This window comes from Pempheris klunzingeri, chromosome 13 (genome assembly GCF_042242105.1).
Source record: "Pempheris klunzingeri isolate RE-2024b chromosome 13, fPemKlu1.hap1, whole genome shotgun sequence".
Lineage (NCBI taxonomy): Eukaryota > Metazoa > Chordata > Actinopteri > Acropomatiformes > Pempheridae > Pempheris > Pempheris klunzingeri.
The window spans coordinates 22,865,814-22,885,015 of NC_092024.1; the positions used below are offsets into that span (position 1 = coordinate 22,865,814).

At 41.1% G+C, this 19,202-nt stretch overlaps 2 protein-coding genes across 6 annotated transcripts in view; both read left to right on the top strand.

Annotated features, from left to right (window-relative positions):
* Positions 1-647: 647 nt before the first annotated feature.
* Positions 648-6,078, top strand: coa8 (cytochrome c oxidase assembly factor 8). Its single transcript, XM_070842646.1, has 5 exons — positions 648-889; positions 2,807-3,004; positions 4,827-4,890; positions 5,017-5,107; positions 5,925-6,078. The coding sequence occupies exons 1-5, from the start codon at positions 749-751 to the stop codon at positions 6,058-6,060; spliced, it is 630 nt and encodes a 209-aa protein (XP_070698747.1). The 5' UTR covers positions 648-748; the 3' UTR covers positions 6,061-6,078.
* Positions 6,079-7,946: 1,868 nt separating this feature from the next.
* klc1a (kinesin light chain 1a) overlaps positions 7,947-19,202 on the top strand; it is a 47,641-nt gene continuing 36,385 nt past the window's right edge. For all 5 annotated transcript variants that reach the window (XM_070842207.1, XM_070842209.1, XM_070842208.1 and 2 more), the window contains exons 1-3: positions 7,947-8,071; positions 16,305-16,572; positions 18,785-19,015. In XM_070842207.1, coding sequence (XP_070698308.1) covers positions 16,306-16,572; positions 18,785-19,015 — 498 coding nt within the window. In that variant the 5' untranslated portion in view covers positions 7,947-8,071; position 16,305. The remainder of the gene's footprint in view (positions 8,072-16,304; positions 16,573-18,784; positions 19,016-19,202) is intronic.

A 19,202-nucleotide genomic window follows, 5' to 3' on the forward strand; every position in this document is an offset into this window, starting at 1 on the left:
TTATTTAAATAAAAGTTCTGATACCACACAGTAAAAATACTACGTTACAACTCCTGCATTGAAATCGTTACTTTGGTACAAGTATGCAAATATATTTAGGAAAATGTATTTAAAGTATTAATAAAAATAGTGGTGTCCTATTATCGGCTTTATTATGTCATTATTCCTTATGTAAAAGCAGGATTTTACTGGTTGTAGTTGGTTGAGGTGCAGCTAAAATAATGATTAACCTTCATAAGGCTTGATTGTCCTCAAATTTATTGAAAAGTACAAAAGCAATCTTTTACTTTATGGTAATCTAAGTTTATTTACCAATACTTTTATATTTTTACTCAAACAGATTTTGAATGCACATAAGTCAAAGTAGAAATACTATTGTGTATAAATACTTAGCTGCCAAGTAAATGTATTGGAGTGAAGTATTATTATTAATTGCAGTTTAATAGAAGTATAAAGTAGCTTAAAATGGAAATACTTGAGTTAAGCATAAGTATTTTAATATGTGCTTAAGTGCAGCACTTGAATAAATGTACTTAGTGAGTAGAATATCTGAATACAAGTCTTCTTAGTGGAAACCCCGCCCGCCTGGCTGCGCCGGTGACATTTTGGAGCCCACTCTGTCATCGTAGCACTCACGTGACCGGACGTGGACGGCTGGTCGTGCAGACAGAAGGACACCGACATGAGCTGCGGTGTTTTGCTTAAAATGAGCTCCTGGTTTTAGTTTTTAGTCGTCGGTCCATTAAAAATGTCGTCCAGAGCTGCAGCCGCCTGTCGGACCTGGGGGGCCTTCAGCCCGCGGACCCCCCACCCTCACCTGAACCCAGCAGCGACCAGCAGCCGGCTGTGCAGCTCCGAGCAGAAGAGCCAGAAGGACAAAACAGTAAAGGTTCGTGCAGAAAACCACAACCCTTCAAACCTTCTGTCCCTCAGAGCAGGTGAAGTGAGGACAGTCTCAGGTTTAGATTGAGGTAAAGCTTTTAGATCTGATGGTTAATGGAAGTACACATGTTGGGCTGTTTTCCATATTCTAGTTTAATTAACTCTACATCTCTACCCCTTTATTGTCTGTTGGATTGATTTGTATATTTTGCTGTATATTATACTAAACCACACAGTTTTATACAGTACTTCTACTAGTGTACCCATAGCATACCACACTACCAGTATATGATATTTATTCAATACTATAAACTGTCATAATGTCATAATATATTACTAATATTGATAAATGTCATCATATACTATTTAATCTATCCTATACAATATTATGTTAGTATATCATAATGTTATACTGTCTTATTACCTTATATACTATATTATTTATCTGTGACATTTCCATATTAATGCACCAGAAAGTATCGTTACTTAATCATATTTTTTATTATTGTGTATCCTATCTGTTGCTATTAACCACATCATGGTCGCTTTACGCTGTAATCTGGTCGTAAATTGCTCTCGTATTCTTTGTATTTTCATTTAAGTCTATTTATTTATTTAGTTTTCTGTATTTACTTATTTTTGTCGTTGTGCTGCTGCCACAACCGAATTTCCCCTCTGGGATCAATAAAGGCTTCAAATATACTCCATTACAAGTAAAAGTCCTATAATGTATTTCTGAAGCCTTCGTTGTGTCTGTGTGTATAGTGTGCACCTACTGTGAAGCCTCTTTGACCAGGGGTGGATGAAGCTTTACTCCAATAAAAGTAGCAACAGGTTAGAAATACTCTACTGACATAGTGCAGAAATGTTGCAGCAAAATATACTTAAAGTACCAAAAGTTCAAATAATTTCCTAATTTCAAATGTAGTGAAGAAAATAAAGTAGCATAAAATGAAAATGCACAAAAGTACACAGTCCACCACTGGTAACATCTGTGCTGTCTACCTGTTTCCTGGTCTCTGAGTCAGGGAGTGTTGCTCTGTTGCTCTGTGCCTTGTGGCGCGTGTCATCGGGCGGTCTGGTCAGAGATGATAAGGAAGTTCCTGTAGGTCATTTAAACCACGTGACATCAGCGAGCATCTGTGTGTGCAAACGACACCTGCAGAGAGGCTCCCCGTCCTGCAGCCTTAACGCTAAACCTGACTGTGTGAATGGTGAAGGAGTGAAGGAATCAACCGGAGGATGGACGTGTTAGTATTTAAGGAAGGTTTGCATGGTTAAATAAATGTAGGAATCCAAAAGAAAGCAGCTCTACTTCCTTATATGGAGGCCTGAAGAGGACAAAATATCAAATGGTTCAAAACTATAAGTGAATACATCAAATGGTAATAATAATAATATGTTATTTACCTTTTGTAGCTCAGACGGAGCTTTGTGAAGTCTGATTGAATTGCCTCATGTGATGTCACGTGAGTCAGCATTTGTTGTTGGGGCTGACGGCTACAAGTTTGTAAACAGGAAGTAAAAAAACGTGGGGGGGTGTAGAGTTGGACTGAAGTGAGCTGACCAGACCTCTGCAGCCTGCAGCACGTCTCCGCTTGTAACTCCAGGCTACGTTAGCCGTTTCTGTCTTAACACACCTGAATCTGTCGAGTCACACTGAGGGTGATGTAGGAGCCGTGTTTGGACAAGGAAGAAGAGTCTGTGGAGTAAATAAAAAAAGATATATACAATAACAATATGAGACAATATCTCTGGTTCTGCTGTGTTAATTTTATCCTGTTTTTTATTAAACTGTTGTCGGATTATAGTGTTAAATTGGTGGAGTAGTCCTTTAAGTTTCGATCCCCAAACAGCAGATAAAGTAGAGTTTATCAGTTAACTTAATTCTTTTACTGTTCTCTTACTTATTTCTCTCTCGCAGAGATCTCCGTTCAGACCAGCCGCCAGCTCCACGCACGACTGGATCGGGCCCCCGAACCCTCTCTCCAACCTGCGGCCGATCATCTACCGCATCCCCGAGAACGAAAGTGAGCTGGAGAAACGCCTGCGACACCTGAGGCAGGAGACCGAGGACTGGAACCACGACTTCTGGTCCAAGCAGAACGTCACCTTCAGCAAGGTTCGAATTCAGCTTTTCTCCCCCCCACTATAAAAGACAGATGAGTGAATACAGAGAGAACAAGATAACAGACAAGACAAAGATGATCAAATAATAATAATCTGTAGTAAAGGAAGATACCTGCTGTGTTTTACAGCTTTAGTTGTTGGTTATTTCTGGTTTGAAGACGGTTTAAATGTTTATTTTCCAGAATAATTCCCGTCACAGTGAGCAGCGCTGAAGAAAAATCCCTCAGACCATTTAAATGTATTCTAGCATAAACAGAAGAGAACTGATTTCTTTTATTTCTTATGTCGGGCAAAGTTGCAGGATATTTTACACCTTTGGTCCTCGGTCCTAATGTTCTACCTTTCCTCCCAAGCCTGCCAAATAAAATCTGCTTTTAAAGAGTTTCCCCTCCTAAAGAGCAGCTCTAGTTTTAATAATTCTGAGGCAAATGTTAGGCAAAGCAATTTAATTCATCAACAAGACAATTAAAAGATCTTTACATAAAAAATTAGAAGCGTTTTGCTCAAAGAAATTATAAAATGACATTTAAATACATTAAATAGAAAAGAATTGAAATGTTTTTGTTCAGATTTAGACATTTTTAGAATCAACCCACTAACCCTAAACATGTATAACACATAATGTTAATAAAAACAGAAGAGCAACAAATCCTCCAATGAGAAAAATAGTTTAAACGATCAATTGATTATCAATACACAGATGACACAGTTACAGAGAAACCTCTTGTTAGCCAGAAGAGCAGGAGTGAAGCTTTTGAACCAGCAAACCTCCAGTGTGCTGACGTGCCTCTTTGTCCCCGCTGGGTCCAGAACCGCTGACCGCTGACCTCTGACCTCTGAGCTCTGAGCTCCCAGCGGAGGCAGAGCGACCCTCTGAGGGTTCGTGTCACCATCATCGCCGTCATCATCGTGAATCGTGGACGTCAGTGGATGTTTGTCTCCTCTGCTCGCTGAGCTCTCCTGTACGTTCTTACTTCCACCAGCAGAGAGCGGCGTCGCACAATAAAACGTCCAATATTATAACACAATATATAAAATGTGCTGAGGGGTCCGAATGTCTGAGACCTCACCGAAAATAGTTTCATGCAAACCTGGAAATAATGAGATAAAGTTTGATGATTCAGGAACATATAAGAATACAAGATGTTATGAAGGAGTTCAGTTGGTCTTTTCAGTTTTTATTTGTATGTCGTGTTTTGTCCTGATACACACAGTTGACATTGGTTTATTTTATTTTATTCACTGAACACACAGAACAAGTTCACCTGTTCACCCCCCCAGTGGCTTAGTTAAGTTTAAGTTTCATTAAAAGTCACTACAGTGTTCAAAACCTCTTCAGTTTGAAAGTATTTCAAAGAGAGGATACTTCAAAGACATCTTTATTTCATGGGAATTTGTTAATAATCTTTTTTTTTTTTGGGTTGTGACAAGCAGTACTTTTCATAATCAGGGTTCTTTGGCTTTTGTTGTTGCCATGATGTTGATTTTCTGTAACCTGAGAGATAATTTCACTCCATTAATTCAACACGGGTCTGATTCACTTGCTTAAAGCAGCTAAACTTTAAAGTTACGTAAAAATGGGCTTTCTGGATGATTCCAGTGCTAAACAGTCTTCGTACCCACGTCCTGAGAAAACTGAGGGAAAGAAAAGGAAGAAGAACAGAAATATTACATGTTGATTAAGTTATTTGACTCTGATTGATTTTATTATTGTATTAGAGTCATTTTGTCGCCTGTTGGCTTTTTGTTTGTGTTCACTATAAAACCTGAAGACACAAATATAAAAACCCAACATATTCTTGTGCTCTCTGCAGGAAAAAGATGCTTTCATCATGTCCCAACTGAACTCAAAAAGCTTGACCCTGCATGATGAGCAAGGTGAGTAAAACTGTTCACAGTGTGAAAAGAAGAAGATTGAATTAATAATAAATGACTTGAAACAGTGACTTCTTCTGTAACAGCTGGTTATAACGTGGTCTGCTGTGTCCTCTCTCCCCCCCGCAGGACGACGACGAGCCCTGAGCAGTGAAGAAATGGCTGTTTTTTACAAAAGCTTCCTGGACAGAAACAGAGTACGACATGCAAATTATAACAAGTGAGTTGTTATTGTTGCAGCTGGGTGTCTCCCATGGTGCCGTTGGGTGGGTACGCCTGCCTCCACGGGGGCTCTGGCCTTCGACCGGAGCTGTTTTATATTTTTATATCGTACCTTTTGTGTATAGAGAATGACAAACATCTCAGGCTTTGAAGAGCTTTCTGTGAATTAGCGCTGCAAAGCGGCTGACTTGTTTTAAGGTTAGTGAATCCTCTGCCCACACACATCACCTCTGCAAATGCTTTTAGGCTTATTTCTTTCTGTGAGTGGGATTTAAACTCTTAACTTCTAACTCACTACTACTTCTAACTGTGTTCTGTTATTGTCTAAAGTCTAAAGAATAAATCAAAGATCTTCTCCCCCAGGTTTTTATTGCTTTCTTAGCTCAGCTCATTTTCAGTCCTTTGTAGAAAATCCCCTTCAACAACAAACCTTTATTTCATTGTGCTGCACAGTTTGCCTGCATTTATTCTGTCTCTTGTACATGTTTAAGGTTAGCAGCTGCTGTGGCATCCTCTCATTCTGTCTGGGTGTGATGAGTAGATTAAATACTACACAACACTTTGTATTTGGATAAAACAGCATCACCCAATATAAGTTCAAACTGCAATTTGTCATTTTATACTTGAGTTTTTATGATTAAATAAGAATGATTTATAATAAGTTCATTATAAGTTTAGCTAAGCTGACTGTAGCGTCACAGACATGAGAAAGATATTGATCTTATTGTATCCGTTGTCCCGTGTTGCTGCAGTATAATCAGTCAGACTGGACTGAACACACTTTAATTCTCTCCTTTTTCTTTTTAAATGTCCAGTGAATGGTACCGACGTAACTTCACCATCACCTTCCTCATGGCCCGGATCGCCCTGAACGACCTGTGGAGGACCGTCGCTAACAGACTCAGCAGCAAGACAAACGACGCTCCAACAGAACCACTGGATAAGAAATAAAATATCCTCCCTCCCTCCCGTCTTTGTTTTTAGTGTGTTTTTTTCTTTTGTTCCTCCTGCTGATTCGTCTCTTTCTTCTATTTCTGATGTTTGGTTGATTCCAATAAATCTCCCTCAGGTATTAAATATATTTTCACTGCTCGCTCAGAGACAGACTGAAAGATGAGATGTAGATTTGATTTATTCAGCCTCTACGTATTTATTATAGTTACATTAAAAAGCAAAAAGAGCTTCCCATCAGCTCAGGAGGAACATACGCGAATAAAAGGATCTAAAAAGAGCTGCACTTGACCATAACACCCACAAATGTTCACACAGATTTATTATTACATTTAATTTATTATTGGACGACTTATTTCTATCAACTTCTCTGCATTTACTTAGATTTAGTGTCAGATTCCTCCTGGTGTGCAGCAGTGAAAAGACACCAAATAATACTGAAATATCGTCTGGAAAATAATAAATACATTCACTCAAGTACTGTATATAATCGTGTTTTTGAGATACTTGTACTCAACTTGAGTATTTCCATTTTCTGTTCTTTTTACTCCAGTACGTCACATTTATCTTGTTACACACAAAACATCAGGTCAGCTCATAAAATACAACTCATTGTAGTGTAAAAAATAAGAAATACCTCTCTGTATTTTAAAGGTATGTTAAACAAAAGTCCTGCAAAATATTACTTGAATAAAAGTACAGAAGAAGTTTTAGCGAAATGTACTTAAAGTATTAAAAGTAACTGTACTCTTTATACAGAAACCTTTCAGAGTTACTTATATGATTAATAATACATTATACTATTGGATAATATTACTTACAGTCATAAGTGATCAGTTTAGAGGCAATTGTAGTTTCTTTATGCACTGCTGGTTAGTGTAATAGCAAAGCACACCATGTTTTATAAGCTCCTTATATGTATTACATGTAAAATCTTAATATGAAAAGGACCTAAAGCTCTCAGATAAATGCTTAAATATTTCTCTCTGAGCTGCAGTGGAGCATCAAGTAGCACCAATAATACAGGATGCATCTCTTTCGTACTAATTTTAGCATTTTATAGTAATTAATTCATTTGACATATATAGATAGATAGATGAAGATAAAACAGGTTAAACACAAGTAAAAGCCAGAGAGTAACAATAGGTCTTATGGTCCAATAACCCACAAAATAGTCCTGCAGATACAGGATGCACCACCAAGTTTTAATTAATTCAGATAGATAGATAGATAGATAGATAGATAGATAAAATGGACATGTAATGAATAATAAAAGCCATAAAAAAAGAGTCAGGGAGCTGAAGTATGAATAAATAAAGCATTATTGCACCATTTAATTACTGGTTTTGCATCAAAACGCTGCAGAGACACACACATGCAAGCACAAAGACATGTGCAGTGTGTGCATAGATGTTGTGAAAATAAGGCAAAAGCAAATTGAAGTCCACCTGAGGTGTTTTAATGGATCTGCCCGCTCAGCCCGCTCCGCAGCTTCTCCTTTAATCCGGGCAGGGATGACATCATTACCCGGGCACAGAGGAGGGGGAGCCGGGTAACGCCATTTTCACGCACCGCTCAAGTGAAGCCAGTCATCCGGCCAGCGGACCAGCGAGCTGTCATCTTCCCGGGGGCGACCGCACAAGTTTTTATTCCGCCCCATGGAGCCGCTGTGAGGTTAGTTAGAGGGACCCGCTCCGGCCATGGATCCGAGGGAGAACCGGCGCCTCCTGCCCGGCTCCGACTAAAGCCTGTGTTTTGACAGATTGGAGGCTAGCTATGTAGCATCATTAACGGCGGTTTGATGCAGTGAAGCCCAAAACATAAACCCAGCCGGAGACACTTGTGGAAATCCTGGTTTTATAACTTAAAATATTTCTACACATAACGGCTAACGTCGTGGGGACAAAGGACCGACACCTCCACCTGAGAAAGGCGTGATTTAAGAGGTAAAGAGCTGCGGGAAACGAGCGCTACAGTCCGGCTACATTGGCAACGGATGTCCTAGAGAACGGTAAGAATGGCTCCGTGTATTTCTTGGAGTGGTCTCATTAGCTAATTAACCACCTTCAGACATTTTAACGACTTTTTTTCACGTGTCATCCTTTAAAATCAGACTGATTTGAGTTTTTAGCGTTATTTAATTTGCGGTTCGTGTGTTTTGTGAGTCACCACCTTTCATTTGTGGTCGGTGTTTAAGGTTAATTTGCGGGAATTAGACGCCGGGGGCACATTAGCTGTCAATGGGAGTTAGCTAGCGCAGAGTTAGCTAGCTGTGCTAACTCTGGGTGACAGGGAAGTGACTGGCTAACTGGTTCTTCAGGTTAATCCATTTTTAGGTGGCTCCGGACAAATACAGCAGGAAAGTCAGACACGACCGCAAAAAAAAAACAAGCCGGTGGGAGGAGAGATGCTCTGCAGCCTGAAGTGTGGATGTTGAGTTTGTCATGTGATGGTTAGCTGTGTTGATGGTGTCCTTTCATTGATATTCAGAGGAGGATTTTTTTTGGGGGGGGGGGGTGGCTGGTGGCTGTGCTGAGGAGACAGCTTCAGATGGAGGGACAGTGCATCTCAGTGTGGGACTCACAGCTGGGAAAAGACTGAGAGGTGTCTGTGATTGCATGCCAGAGAAATCTCAGGAGCACACACACACACACACACACACACACACACACACACACACACACACACACATACACCAAGTATTCCTGAGAGTGGTGTTTGCCCTGCAGCCTTTTTAATGTTTAATCCACCCCCACCAAAGGGAGTGGAGGCTCATGACAACCTGCAGGGCTCCTCCTCCAGGCTCACACCCCTCTGCTCTCCTGGGGGGCGGCTTGTTGTTGGCTCAGACATCCCAGAGGTTTTTTTATTTTTTTATTTTTTACTTAAAGCTGGAGGGAAACGGTAATTATTATGTGTTGTCACTGCAGATTTTGTTGTAGTGCTGCAGCTAAAGCATAAATCCAGCTGAAACCCGACGCTTACCGGAGGTGTAGTACGCTCCTGTTTTACTTTTGTTCACTGGTACACAAAGTACTTCAACAAAGAGGTAATTGTCCGTGAATATTTGAATGACAGCCCAACCAATACTGGAATTTTTGAGGCTGAAACCCCTAATACAGAAAACACTTGTCTGGTGTCGTTATTATAAATCCTTCTCACTTATTGACTGATATATATGCACGCAGTGATATATCTGCAATAAACTGATCTCAGCCGCCATGTCGGCTGATTTATTGGTTGGAATTATATTAAAATAAGATTAATTAGACACCAATGGTCAAATGCGCAACATACAAAGCAAAGATATTGCCGTCCCCTGTTTCTCCAGCCTCTGCCTTCAGCTTTGATTCATTTAAACTACACATCAATTTATTACGTACACCTCGCTAATACTGAAACAGCCCCGTAAGGAATCCTCCGTTTATGAAGGTTGTAATGTTGAGTTTTTGTTGAAATCACTTTAGAGAGGCTGTAGTTTGTGCTTGTGATTGATTTGAAGTCGTTTATCAGCCAAAAAAAAGCCAAACCTGGCAAATCTGCTGGTTTCAGCTTCTCATGTGGGATCATATTTTGTGTTTTTATACCATTTGTAAATTGAATTGCTTTGGCTTAGGGACAGTTTGGCAGATTAAAAAGGTATTTGAAGACCTCTTCATGGGTATTTTTATATTTTATAGAACAATAAATCAACTCCTCTGTAACCAGTTGAAAGAAAAACTGAACATTATAACCTCCACAAAGGGAGGATTTATTGAAGGGCCGCTTGGTTTGACTGCAGTAGCTTTAGTGAGGTCTATCTGTTATAAATGGAAACTGTCAATACTTAATAATAAACAGCTGTAGTATAGCTATATATACTCACACCAGACAGCCTGAATAAGACAAGTTTAGACCAAAACATGGTTCACAACCTTCTCTGTCAGATGTATCGTCCCCCCCGTTGATCCCTGTCAGATGAACTTGTGCGCCCCTTCACCAACGCCACCCATCATGTTTTTGAAGAGTACTTTTTTTAACATGATTAGACGGGACAGTCAGAAGAGGAAAGCAGCGGGAAGAGGGCATGAAATGCAGTAAAAGGGCTCAGCTGTATGAAGAGCTTTCTACCAGGTGAACCACCGGGGCCTCACAAAATGGCTGTTTTTTTGCCCCCACGCTGGAGAAAGCTGCGGCTGGAGGCACCATGTTTTTGGCTTTTCCATCCCATCCCTACGAAGACGATATCTCCAGAACGCCACGGAGGAAATCTGTTGAGATTTAGCACAAACATCCATTTGGACTCAAGGATGAACAATGATGTTTCTGGACATAATTTAAGAACTCATTCACCAATTAGGGCAACTTTTCACACAAATGTGTAATAGGATGTAATGATGACATGATGGTCAAAGGTCATAATGACCTGCTCAAACACTTTTCGGATCATTATTCACCGTAACACTAACCTGTGGTCTGGACAGAAGTTTGGGTGGATGTAAAGCACGTTTTCATAAAAACTAATGGTTAAATGCTCAAGGCCTGCAGCCACTTGTTGTGGCAGAAGCTGCACATTTCCACCATTTCACCACGGCTGTTATTTCACCACGAGTTTAATACCTTTCAACAAACAATTCCTACCATTTGTCCGATGAACTATTTCAGCTCTCTCAAGCACAACAAGCAGTGTTGTGTCCCTGCTGACTCAATTTGTGGATGTTTTTCCCATTGAAAGCACAATTTCCTTTTTTTTTTTTTTTTTAAGAAATCTTTCCACACACTCCCTGATAACTGCTGAAGCACTCGCTGGACTAGAAGATGGCGATGGAGTGAATTTTCTTCTTCCTGACGTGTTTTGTCCTTCAACTTATGCTGTTGCCAGTTACAATCTTGTCACTTTAAAACCTGAGTAGACGTTACAGAGCTTCTGCAAAATAACCTGGCGAAGTGAAACAGGCAATATTAAAGATCTAAGTTCTTGTCATTCACCTGAAAGCTGCTAATGTTGTCCCAGATTGTGAAAATTGGTATATTTTAAGCAGATTTTCTGAATGCACGCTAAATAAATAGCCGGACATCGTGACCCCATGGGGAAGCTCATGCGGTCACAAACTCAGTTCTTTTTCAACCACACTTTAGGTAAGACGAGCCTAAAATCTAAAACCTGAGTCTGAAGAAGGTTAAATATCAAAGTCAGTGTCTGTTTAAGAAATAAATCCACTCCAGTGTGTTCTCTCCGTATCTTTCAGCCTTCAGGGGGCTGCAGCAATGAGCGGTGCCACTACTGTCTCTGTAGATCAGAGCATCTTAAAACTACTTCAGTGATTCCAGTGATAACTCTAATCTCTCGCCAAAGGCTCACTCATGGAAATAAAAAGGATCATTGGTGCACTCGTCATGTGAGGCCTTATCAGAAGTGAGCCTGCGAGTCGTTTTAGGACGTGACGCGTAGTTTAACTGAAAGTTTTAAAGCGAATTGATTCACAGAAAATCAGGCAGTTATGTTCCCATGTTGGCTTCATTTAGAGTAAGAAACTCAGACTTTATTATTCTGCTGCCTGCAGGTTACACAGAAAACCAAGTCAGTCCCTTATTGATACCAGTCACACGAGTCATTTCCTGTATTTCAGTCATGCAGTGTCATGTCTCATGACTGCCTGGTTTGTTAACCCTTTTTCTTGGTCTCTTATAGATGTTGTTGTCACATGATGCATAAATCACAGCTCGATAGTAGAGTAAGACTGAAGTTTGGCAGAAATCAAAACATGTTGAAATGCAAGAGCACAAGATACATTTAAACAACCTTGATTATTTTAAAGCAGCTATAATCAGAGTTTATTATCAAAGCAGTGGATCACTTACAGTACTATAACTCAGCAGGTCTCTGCCCAGGGTCCAGGACCCTCAGAGATCTTTTAGGGGCTTCCAGGGGGTCTCCAGCATTGACTGTGGATAAAGACCGTTGAAGCGTCTCCACTTCATCTCCCTATACAAAAATGAAGCCAACTATCCTGGATAGAGGCGCTGCTATCTGGTGAAGTCTATCTGGAGCCAGAGTGTGCGCGGTGATCAGGGTTAGAGGCCGCGATCGATCGTTGCTGATCGACACCTCTTATATACCATAGACTGTCTATGAAAAGTGGACGTAGCCACCGTGACGTATCGGTTCTGAAGCCTCGAGTTTGGCTTTAAGGGCGTCGCCATCTTGGTTTTTTGGAGCCAGAAGTGACATTTGTTCCACGAAGGCCGCCTCTGATTGGTTAGTCAAGAAATAGTCCCTGCTTTATCGTCTATTTCACTCTAAATGGGACCATGATGTACTGACGTGGGCTCATTTTCACATTGACCTCTATTCATTTTTACTAGCTAGCAGAATCTCCCCCTGCTAGCCACTAGAAAGAATGCAATTTTATTATAGCTGTTCATAGCCTCTTCAAGCTCAGTGATGTTTTTGTTTTTCTGGACTGCAGATTTTAAGTTTTGGCTCCTCTGACTGCTCTCAGCAGGGTCGTTTTTAGCGGCAGCAGGCGTTTGTTTTCAGAAAAACAAAATCCCCGATAAACCAAACAGTAGACGGGCAAAGTTAAGAGAGTAGCTGGTGAAGAAAGTGGAATATTTTACACTAAAAAACAAAGACAGAGCTGCAAGGAGAGCGATTCCTGGACTTACATTTGTCGGGAGGCCAGAGACACGACTCGAAATGAATACTAATGTTTCTCTTTATTTGTTTTAGCTGTAGCAGACATAGCTGGTGTTGTTAGCTACACTACTCAGTTCTTCACGCTATTCATACCTGACAGCAGATAAAACTCATTTCAATCACAGGTGGAGAGCAGCCGAACGAACAAACGCACATCTCTTAGTGTGGTTTAAATGATTTTTGTGGAAATTATCAAGTAAATTCAACTTGCGGAGGCTCAGAGTGTCTGTCAGACTTTCTCTCTCGCTTTAAATGTGGTCGTGAATCACAGCTATCATCGTCTAATGACTATCGGCCCACTCATCGCTGAATAAGATTGTTCTTCGAGCTGCTGCCGGCTGTATCCTCATGCATGGAGCCCAGAGCAAGGACTTACTGTCCCCCCCACCCCCATTGCCTCGTATCACTACCATAACCTGCTTACATGAGGAGCTGCAGTGTCCCCAAGGGCTCAGCTGCAAGCCAGCTATTTACATTTCAAAGTTAACATCTGAAATAGTTTTCTCTGCCTCTCCCTGTGGTGCTTTGTGCTCAGAGACTCATATGATGCCAGAAATAAAAGCTTGTTGGATCAGAACAGGAAGAAAGACTCGTGCTGTCACTTTCACTTCTGTATTACACAGCCTGCAGTGATAGTTGTTTTCTCACTTGTTCTTTGCAGTTTGGGACGTTTCCAGTGTGTTAAAATTGACCTTGCTCAGCAGTGAATGTTTGAATGTTTGCCCTTTTTAAGGATCCGTTTGATCCAGAACAACTTTTATCTTGAAGGAAATCTGTTGCTGAGCTGAACATTAATAGTCTGCTAATCAGTTTTTCTGCTCATTTACAGCAGCGAGGGACTGGTAGCTGCATGGATGTGAAGGAAACACTGTCATTAACTGACATGATGTTAATTTTCCCTAATTAACTGATAGATTACTGGCAACAGCAATAAGTCGTTAGTGCTGAAGCAGCCCGTCTGTTCTCTGCAACATCATTAAAGCTACATGTTTCCAGTCAGACAGGTAGAGCTATTGTTTACAAGCAGATGATGTCAGGTGTTCTGTAGATGTTCTCATGTAGATAAACTGTAAGCTATAACAATATAAACAAAATAGTTAGAGGTGAAATCATTAGTCAGTAAATCAAATTATCAAGGAATGACCTCATCAATGAATCGTTTAATTCATTCTTAAAGCTGAAGTGCGAAACGTTACTCCGTTTCAGCCTCTTAATTGTGCAGATTTGATGATTTTCTTCGTCTTACTTGATAATAAACAGAATATTTTGGGTGTTGGACTGTTGGTCAGGCTGAACGAAGTAATTTGAAGACGTCGCCGTTGGCTTTAGGGGATTGTGATGTGCATATTTGACTTTTTTCTTATATTTCATCGACCAAACAGTTAATCAGGTAATTAAGAAAACAATTGGCAGATAAATTATTTTATTTGTAGGTGTTTATAGAGAAATAATTATATTATTCAAGCGTAATTAGAACGAAATGTTGAATTTAAGAAACAAGTTCAAACATGAAAATCAAGACCAGGATAAATAACGTCAGTTTTTCTTTATCAGCCTTTTGCTTGCCAACAGAAATCCATCTGAAAATATATTTTTTTGCTCACCAGTACAGTTTTGAAATCAATATTGTATATTTCTCCAAGTTCTTTCACTGAAAATCCCTCAGTGCTTCACAGCTCTGCTCACCTGGAGCTGCTGTTTTCCATCTCCTCCAGCACGCAGCGTCAGTTTCCTGCCCCGCTGTCAGCTGATAGGCTACAGGCTGGTTGCTGAGTCACATGGAGCGATCAGAGCTGCAGCCCTTCCTCCGCCTGCCTCGCCTGATCACGGCCGTTTTCAGCCGTTGTCTTGATTTGTTTTTCTTTTTCTTGAAATGTGAAATTTGAGGCATTTTGAGAACGAGTCTGCTGTCTTCACCTGGTACCACAGCAGCTTTAACACCGAGGTGGGCAAGCCGGTTCAACTCATTGTGTCATTACAACATTGTTCGTTCAGTCACACCCGAGAGTGGTTTCATTTCTGCGTCTTTGACGGAGCCATGCAGTAAAACAAAACGTCAGTCACTGTCTCTAATTATTCAGCTGAGAGAGTGTTTGCAGTTTCAGTGTGGCGTGCTCGCAGAGATTTATTAGGCAGCTTGCTACAACTGCTGCCGAAGCGCTCAGTCATAATCCTCTTAAGTTTGTGGGAGTAATGAATACAAAGCAAAGAAAGCCAGAATAGAGCGAAGGGAAAAGAGCACCAAGAGTGTGTTTAGGGTCAATGTCAGAAGAACCGATATAAACCTGCAGCGTTAGGCTGATATGTGTGTAACGACAGCATCTATTTTACCTACTGCACCTATTAGTCTATCTCCTTAATCACCAAGGCTGATTCAGGATCTGATTATATGTACTATGACCGCATTATGGCAGCACTAAGAAGCTGATCATTATGGGAGATATTGTAATCATGAAAAGGGTGGGGGTACTTCGCTGTGCGGTACTTTGGAACTTTGTTGGATTAAAACTAGGTGGATACAAGTAAAGCTAAAAAATGCTGACCTAAATTCACATTAAAGATGCAATGGTGTAATATTGCGGTTAACGGGGAATAAAACAAATGTGAAGACCGGTGGCAGGCACTCGTCATGTAATTTAAGTTTTCTACTCGTTCCTCAGAGTTTGCCTCTCTAACAATCCTCACCTCATATCTGTCGTTATCTGTGAACGACACGCAGCCCACAAGCCTCAGATCTGGATTTGAACTGTCAGCAGGCAGCAGGTTTAAGGTGTGTGGTTTGGTTTATAGCTGTCATCACATCTGCACCAAAATCCCTCTTTTTTTCTAAGAGCATCTTAAGTGATGGCGCCTCCGTTTTAATTTTTTTATTTACAGCACTTCAAAGAGCATTTTATAAATGCTGCGTTACGTTTAACCTCTTGTTTATCCAGGATTTTCCCCGCTGTACTGAGCAGGTGTTCAGTCAAAGGCACCTTGAGTATCGTTGAAGAGGAAAGCTTGAATATCTCTTAGTACTTTTCTCAACTTGAACCACCTACTCTCGCAAACACACGGCCTAACCTTTTAGTTGAACCAATGTTGTTTCTCCTCCTGAGCAGAGTATTGATCGTAAAGGGAAGATGAATCACTGGCAGGCCTGTAAAAGGCTGGTTAGAGGAGACCAGGAAAGGTCAGGAGGAAGGAGGACTTTTGAGTGGAACATCTGAAGTTTACGTATTTGCCCTTTAATGATTTCTTTACTCTAATCAATATATCACACGTCTCTGGTGAAGCCCAATCTGTTGCTGTGTGAAGTCACTTTCCCTTTTGTTGGTGGTCTGGTCAGAATCAGATTTATTACCAAATAAGTTTCCACAAGGTCTTTAGATGACAACAAGCTACTTTGAGTTCAAATGTTTTAGAGATTGGCCAGATTTTTTGGTAAGTTTTATGACGACATCCATGTTGGACTAATTTAGTGTCTGATCTTCTGGGATATACTGTTTAAAACAGCTTTCGCCACTGTAAATGAACTTTAAACGTACTGACAATAGCTTTCCTGTTGCCCCTGCTTTATCTGCAGGATGCGTGAGGACATGTCCACCATGGTGTGCGTGAAGGAGGAGGAGGACCCTGGGGAGAAGCTGTCCCAGGATGAGATCATATGCCGGACCAAGCAGGTGATCCAGGGGCTGGAGGCCCTGAAGCAGGAGCACCACTCCATCCTGGAGGGCCTGCTGGGCACGCTGCGCTGCCTGAAGCAGGACGAGGAGAGCGTCCTGATGGAGGAGAAGTCCCACATGATCCGCAAGTCCCTGGAGATGCTGGAGCTCGGGCTGAGCGAGGCACAGGTATGTGTCGACAGCTTCCCAGAGCCTGTCAGTCAGGCTTTTTCTCTGATGTACAGGTTGGTCTGTACTGAATATCCAACAGATCCAGTCTGAGTGGATTTTGACAAACAGTTCTATAATGAGATGATGAAAAAACATTTAACGCTGCTGATTTTGCTTGTTTTTTTACTAGAAAATTTAAAATGGCACCTTTTTAGATTTCAAGAATATTGTATATCAACACCAAAGTCAAAATTTGAGTGTCTTTAGACTGCACACTGACTGCTTCATTTGTTTGAACACAACACAGACTGAACTAGATTTACATTTTAACACGAAAAACTTGTCACAAGACAACAGATACTTTGTACAGCTAAGTTGGAACATATACAGTACACACTAACACAATTATGAGCGAAAAGGGACTTTTCTCTTAGCTTGTGGCACGTACTCGTACACTTGTTCCATTATAACACTGTCATAGAGGTTTTAGAGTGTTTCGGGGAGAAAACGTTGGTCAAATGAGGATAAATGACCTACAAGACAGATAAGGAAGCAGACGTTTTCTTGCTTTATGGGCAATGATGAATAAATAAACCTAAATAAATAAACTAATGCAAAATGGATCTATGTGAATAGCATTTCCTGTATTTGAATACTGTACATTTGAATTACCCCAATACAACAATATGGTGAAATTCTTCAGTCATAATTGTGGTTTTACAAAAGGCTTAGAGATGCTCTGTAAATTACTGTATCATTAATGCACTGATACTACACTTAATCCCCTAAAACCAGACAAGAATGCACAAGCTTAATCAACTGTCTGCTTTTTTCCTACTGCAAACTATCGTTATTGTATTAGCCAACCTCTAATGGAAATGTTCTGATGCAACGGGGGGGAGCATTGTCAGCATTCACTTTTGATGACACCACAATAAATACCACTGAAATAACAAGCAAGCACCACTAAAATAACATTATCGTTTTTGTGTTAGTTTTTGTGGAGACACGGCGCATCAGCCTGAAGCCTTAATTCGTCAAGTCCACGCTGACTTTGACTTTATGTCAGTGTCCTCAAAACAAGCTGTCCTGTCAGCAGCACAGCTCCCGAGGAGCTAAAAGGACAGCAGGCGACAAACAGCCATGACGAGCCTCACTGATGTCAGATGTTCAGTGGAAAACATTTGGTTTCAGGCAGGCCGCACGAGAGAGAGGTTATGGGTCTGGATTCTTATTCTTGTTTAAATAGAAGTGCATCATGAGAAAGAGGAGACATTTGGTAACAGACCACAAGAACAAAGCATACACACCACTTCCAATGCCAAGAGGTTAAAGTTCAGACATTATGTTTCCTTTTGTTGTCGGCCTCTTTTTTTAATATCATAATTTCAGTGCATGCATTGTTCCAAAAATCAGTGTTTCCAAAGACAAATGTCCTTCCCTGTAGCAGCAAAGATTTGCCAAATGCTCCTGACAAAAGGGAACAGAAACAAAAAGCTTTCACAGCTTGGAAACAAAACATTTTTACAATGCAGATTTTAAAGTTTGGGGGTAAAGTTTGAAAGTTTGTGTCATTGTTCAGTTAGCAAACATCGGCCTGTGAGTCACTGATGAGTCACTGTCGATGCTTTTGTCTCTAATCTCCATCTCCCAGCAGGCTATACATATTAAATATACAATAGACTGCACTGCACCATGCAGATTCTTATATCTGCTATCCACCTTTTGGGTAGCTTGCACAGAGTGAGTCATATTTTTCTGCATAATTCTCCTGCACCCCTGATGCCTCTGTGCCTCCGACTCTTTGTCTGATCTCACCCCTCCCAGCCTTTCACTTTGCACCACATGTTGTTACACGGATGCTTTTACCCAAAGTGCCTCACAGTAACATCACTGTACACATGCTTAGTTGTGGATGGGAGTGTGCTCCTAACGCTGGCAGCTTTAGGACGTCACTTCACACACAGTGCTGTCACTGAATCTCTTTGTATTCAGATGGTGGAGTTATTTGTTCCCTGTATTAAAGTCTGGTGTCATTAATGCATCATATATTCTGCTATCATGACGCCCACACATCTTAGGATACTGATAAATATCACAGGAATTGAAAGGCTTTGGTATAAATCGTCTTTATCACCCAAAGACTGACTCCAGCATCCAAACTATACTGTTATTATTGAACTACGACACAACGCTCATGTGGTAAGAAAACCCGCTCCTCTGTGTCCAGGTGATGATGGCGCTGTCGAGCCACCTGAGCTCGGTGGAGTCGGAGAAGCAGAAGCTACGGGCTCAGGTACGCAGGCTCTGCCAGGAGAACCAGTGGCTGAGGGACGAGCTGGCGGGGACGCAGCAGAAACTCCAGAAGAGCGAGCAGAGCGTGGCCCAGCTGGAGGAGGAGAAGAAGCACCTGGAGTTCATGAACCAGCTGAAGAAGTACGACGAGGACATGTCCCCATCTGTGAGTCCTGAGTCTCCTTCAGAGCCTGTTACCTAATGTTTAATATGTTCGACCAGACCGCTTAGGACTGATTAGGGCTCCAAAACAAAGTGCGGAGTCCCGCAAGGGCCCAGTTTTGAAGACCCACTTCATGTTTGGCACCCACACATATGAACAATTGGTTCTGGTTACAAATAATTGTGTTAGG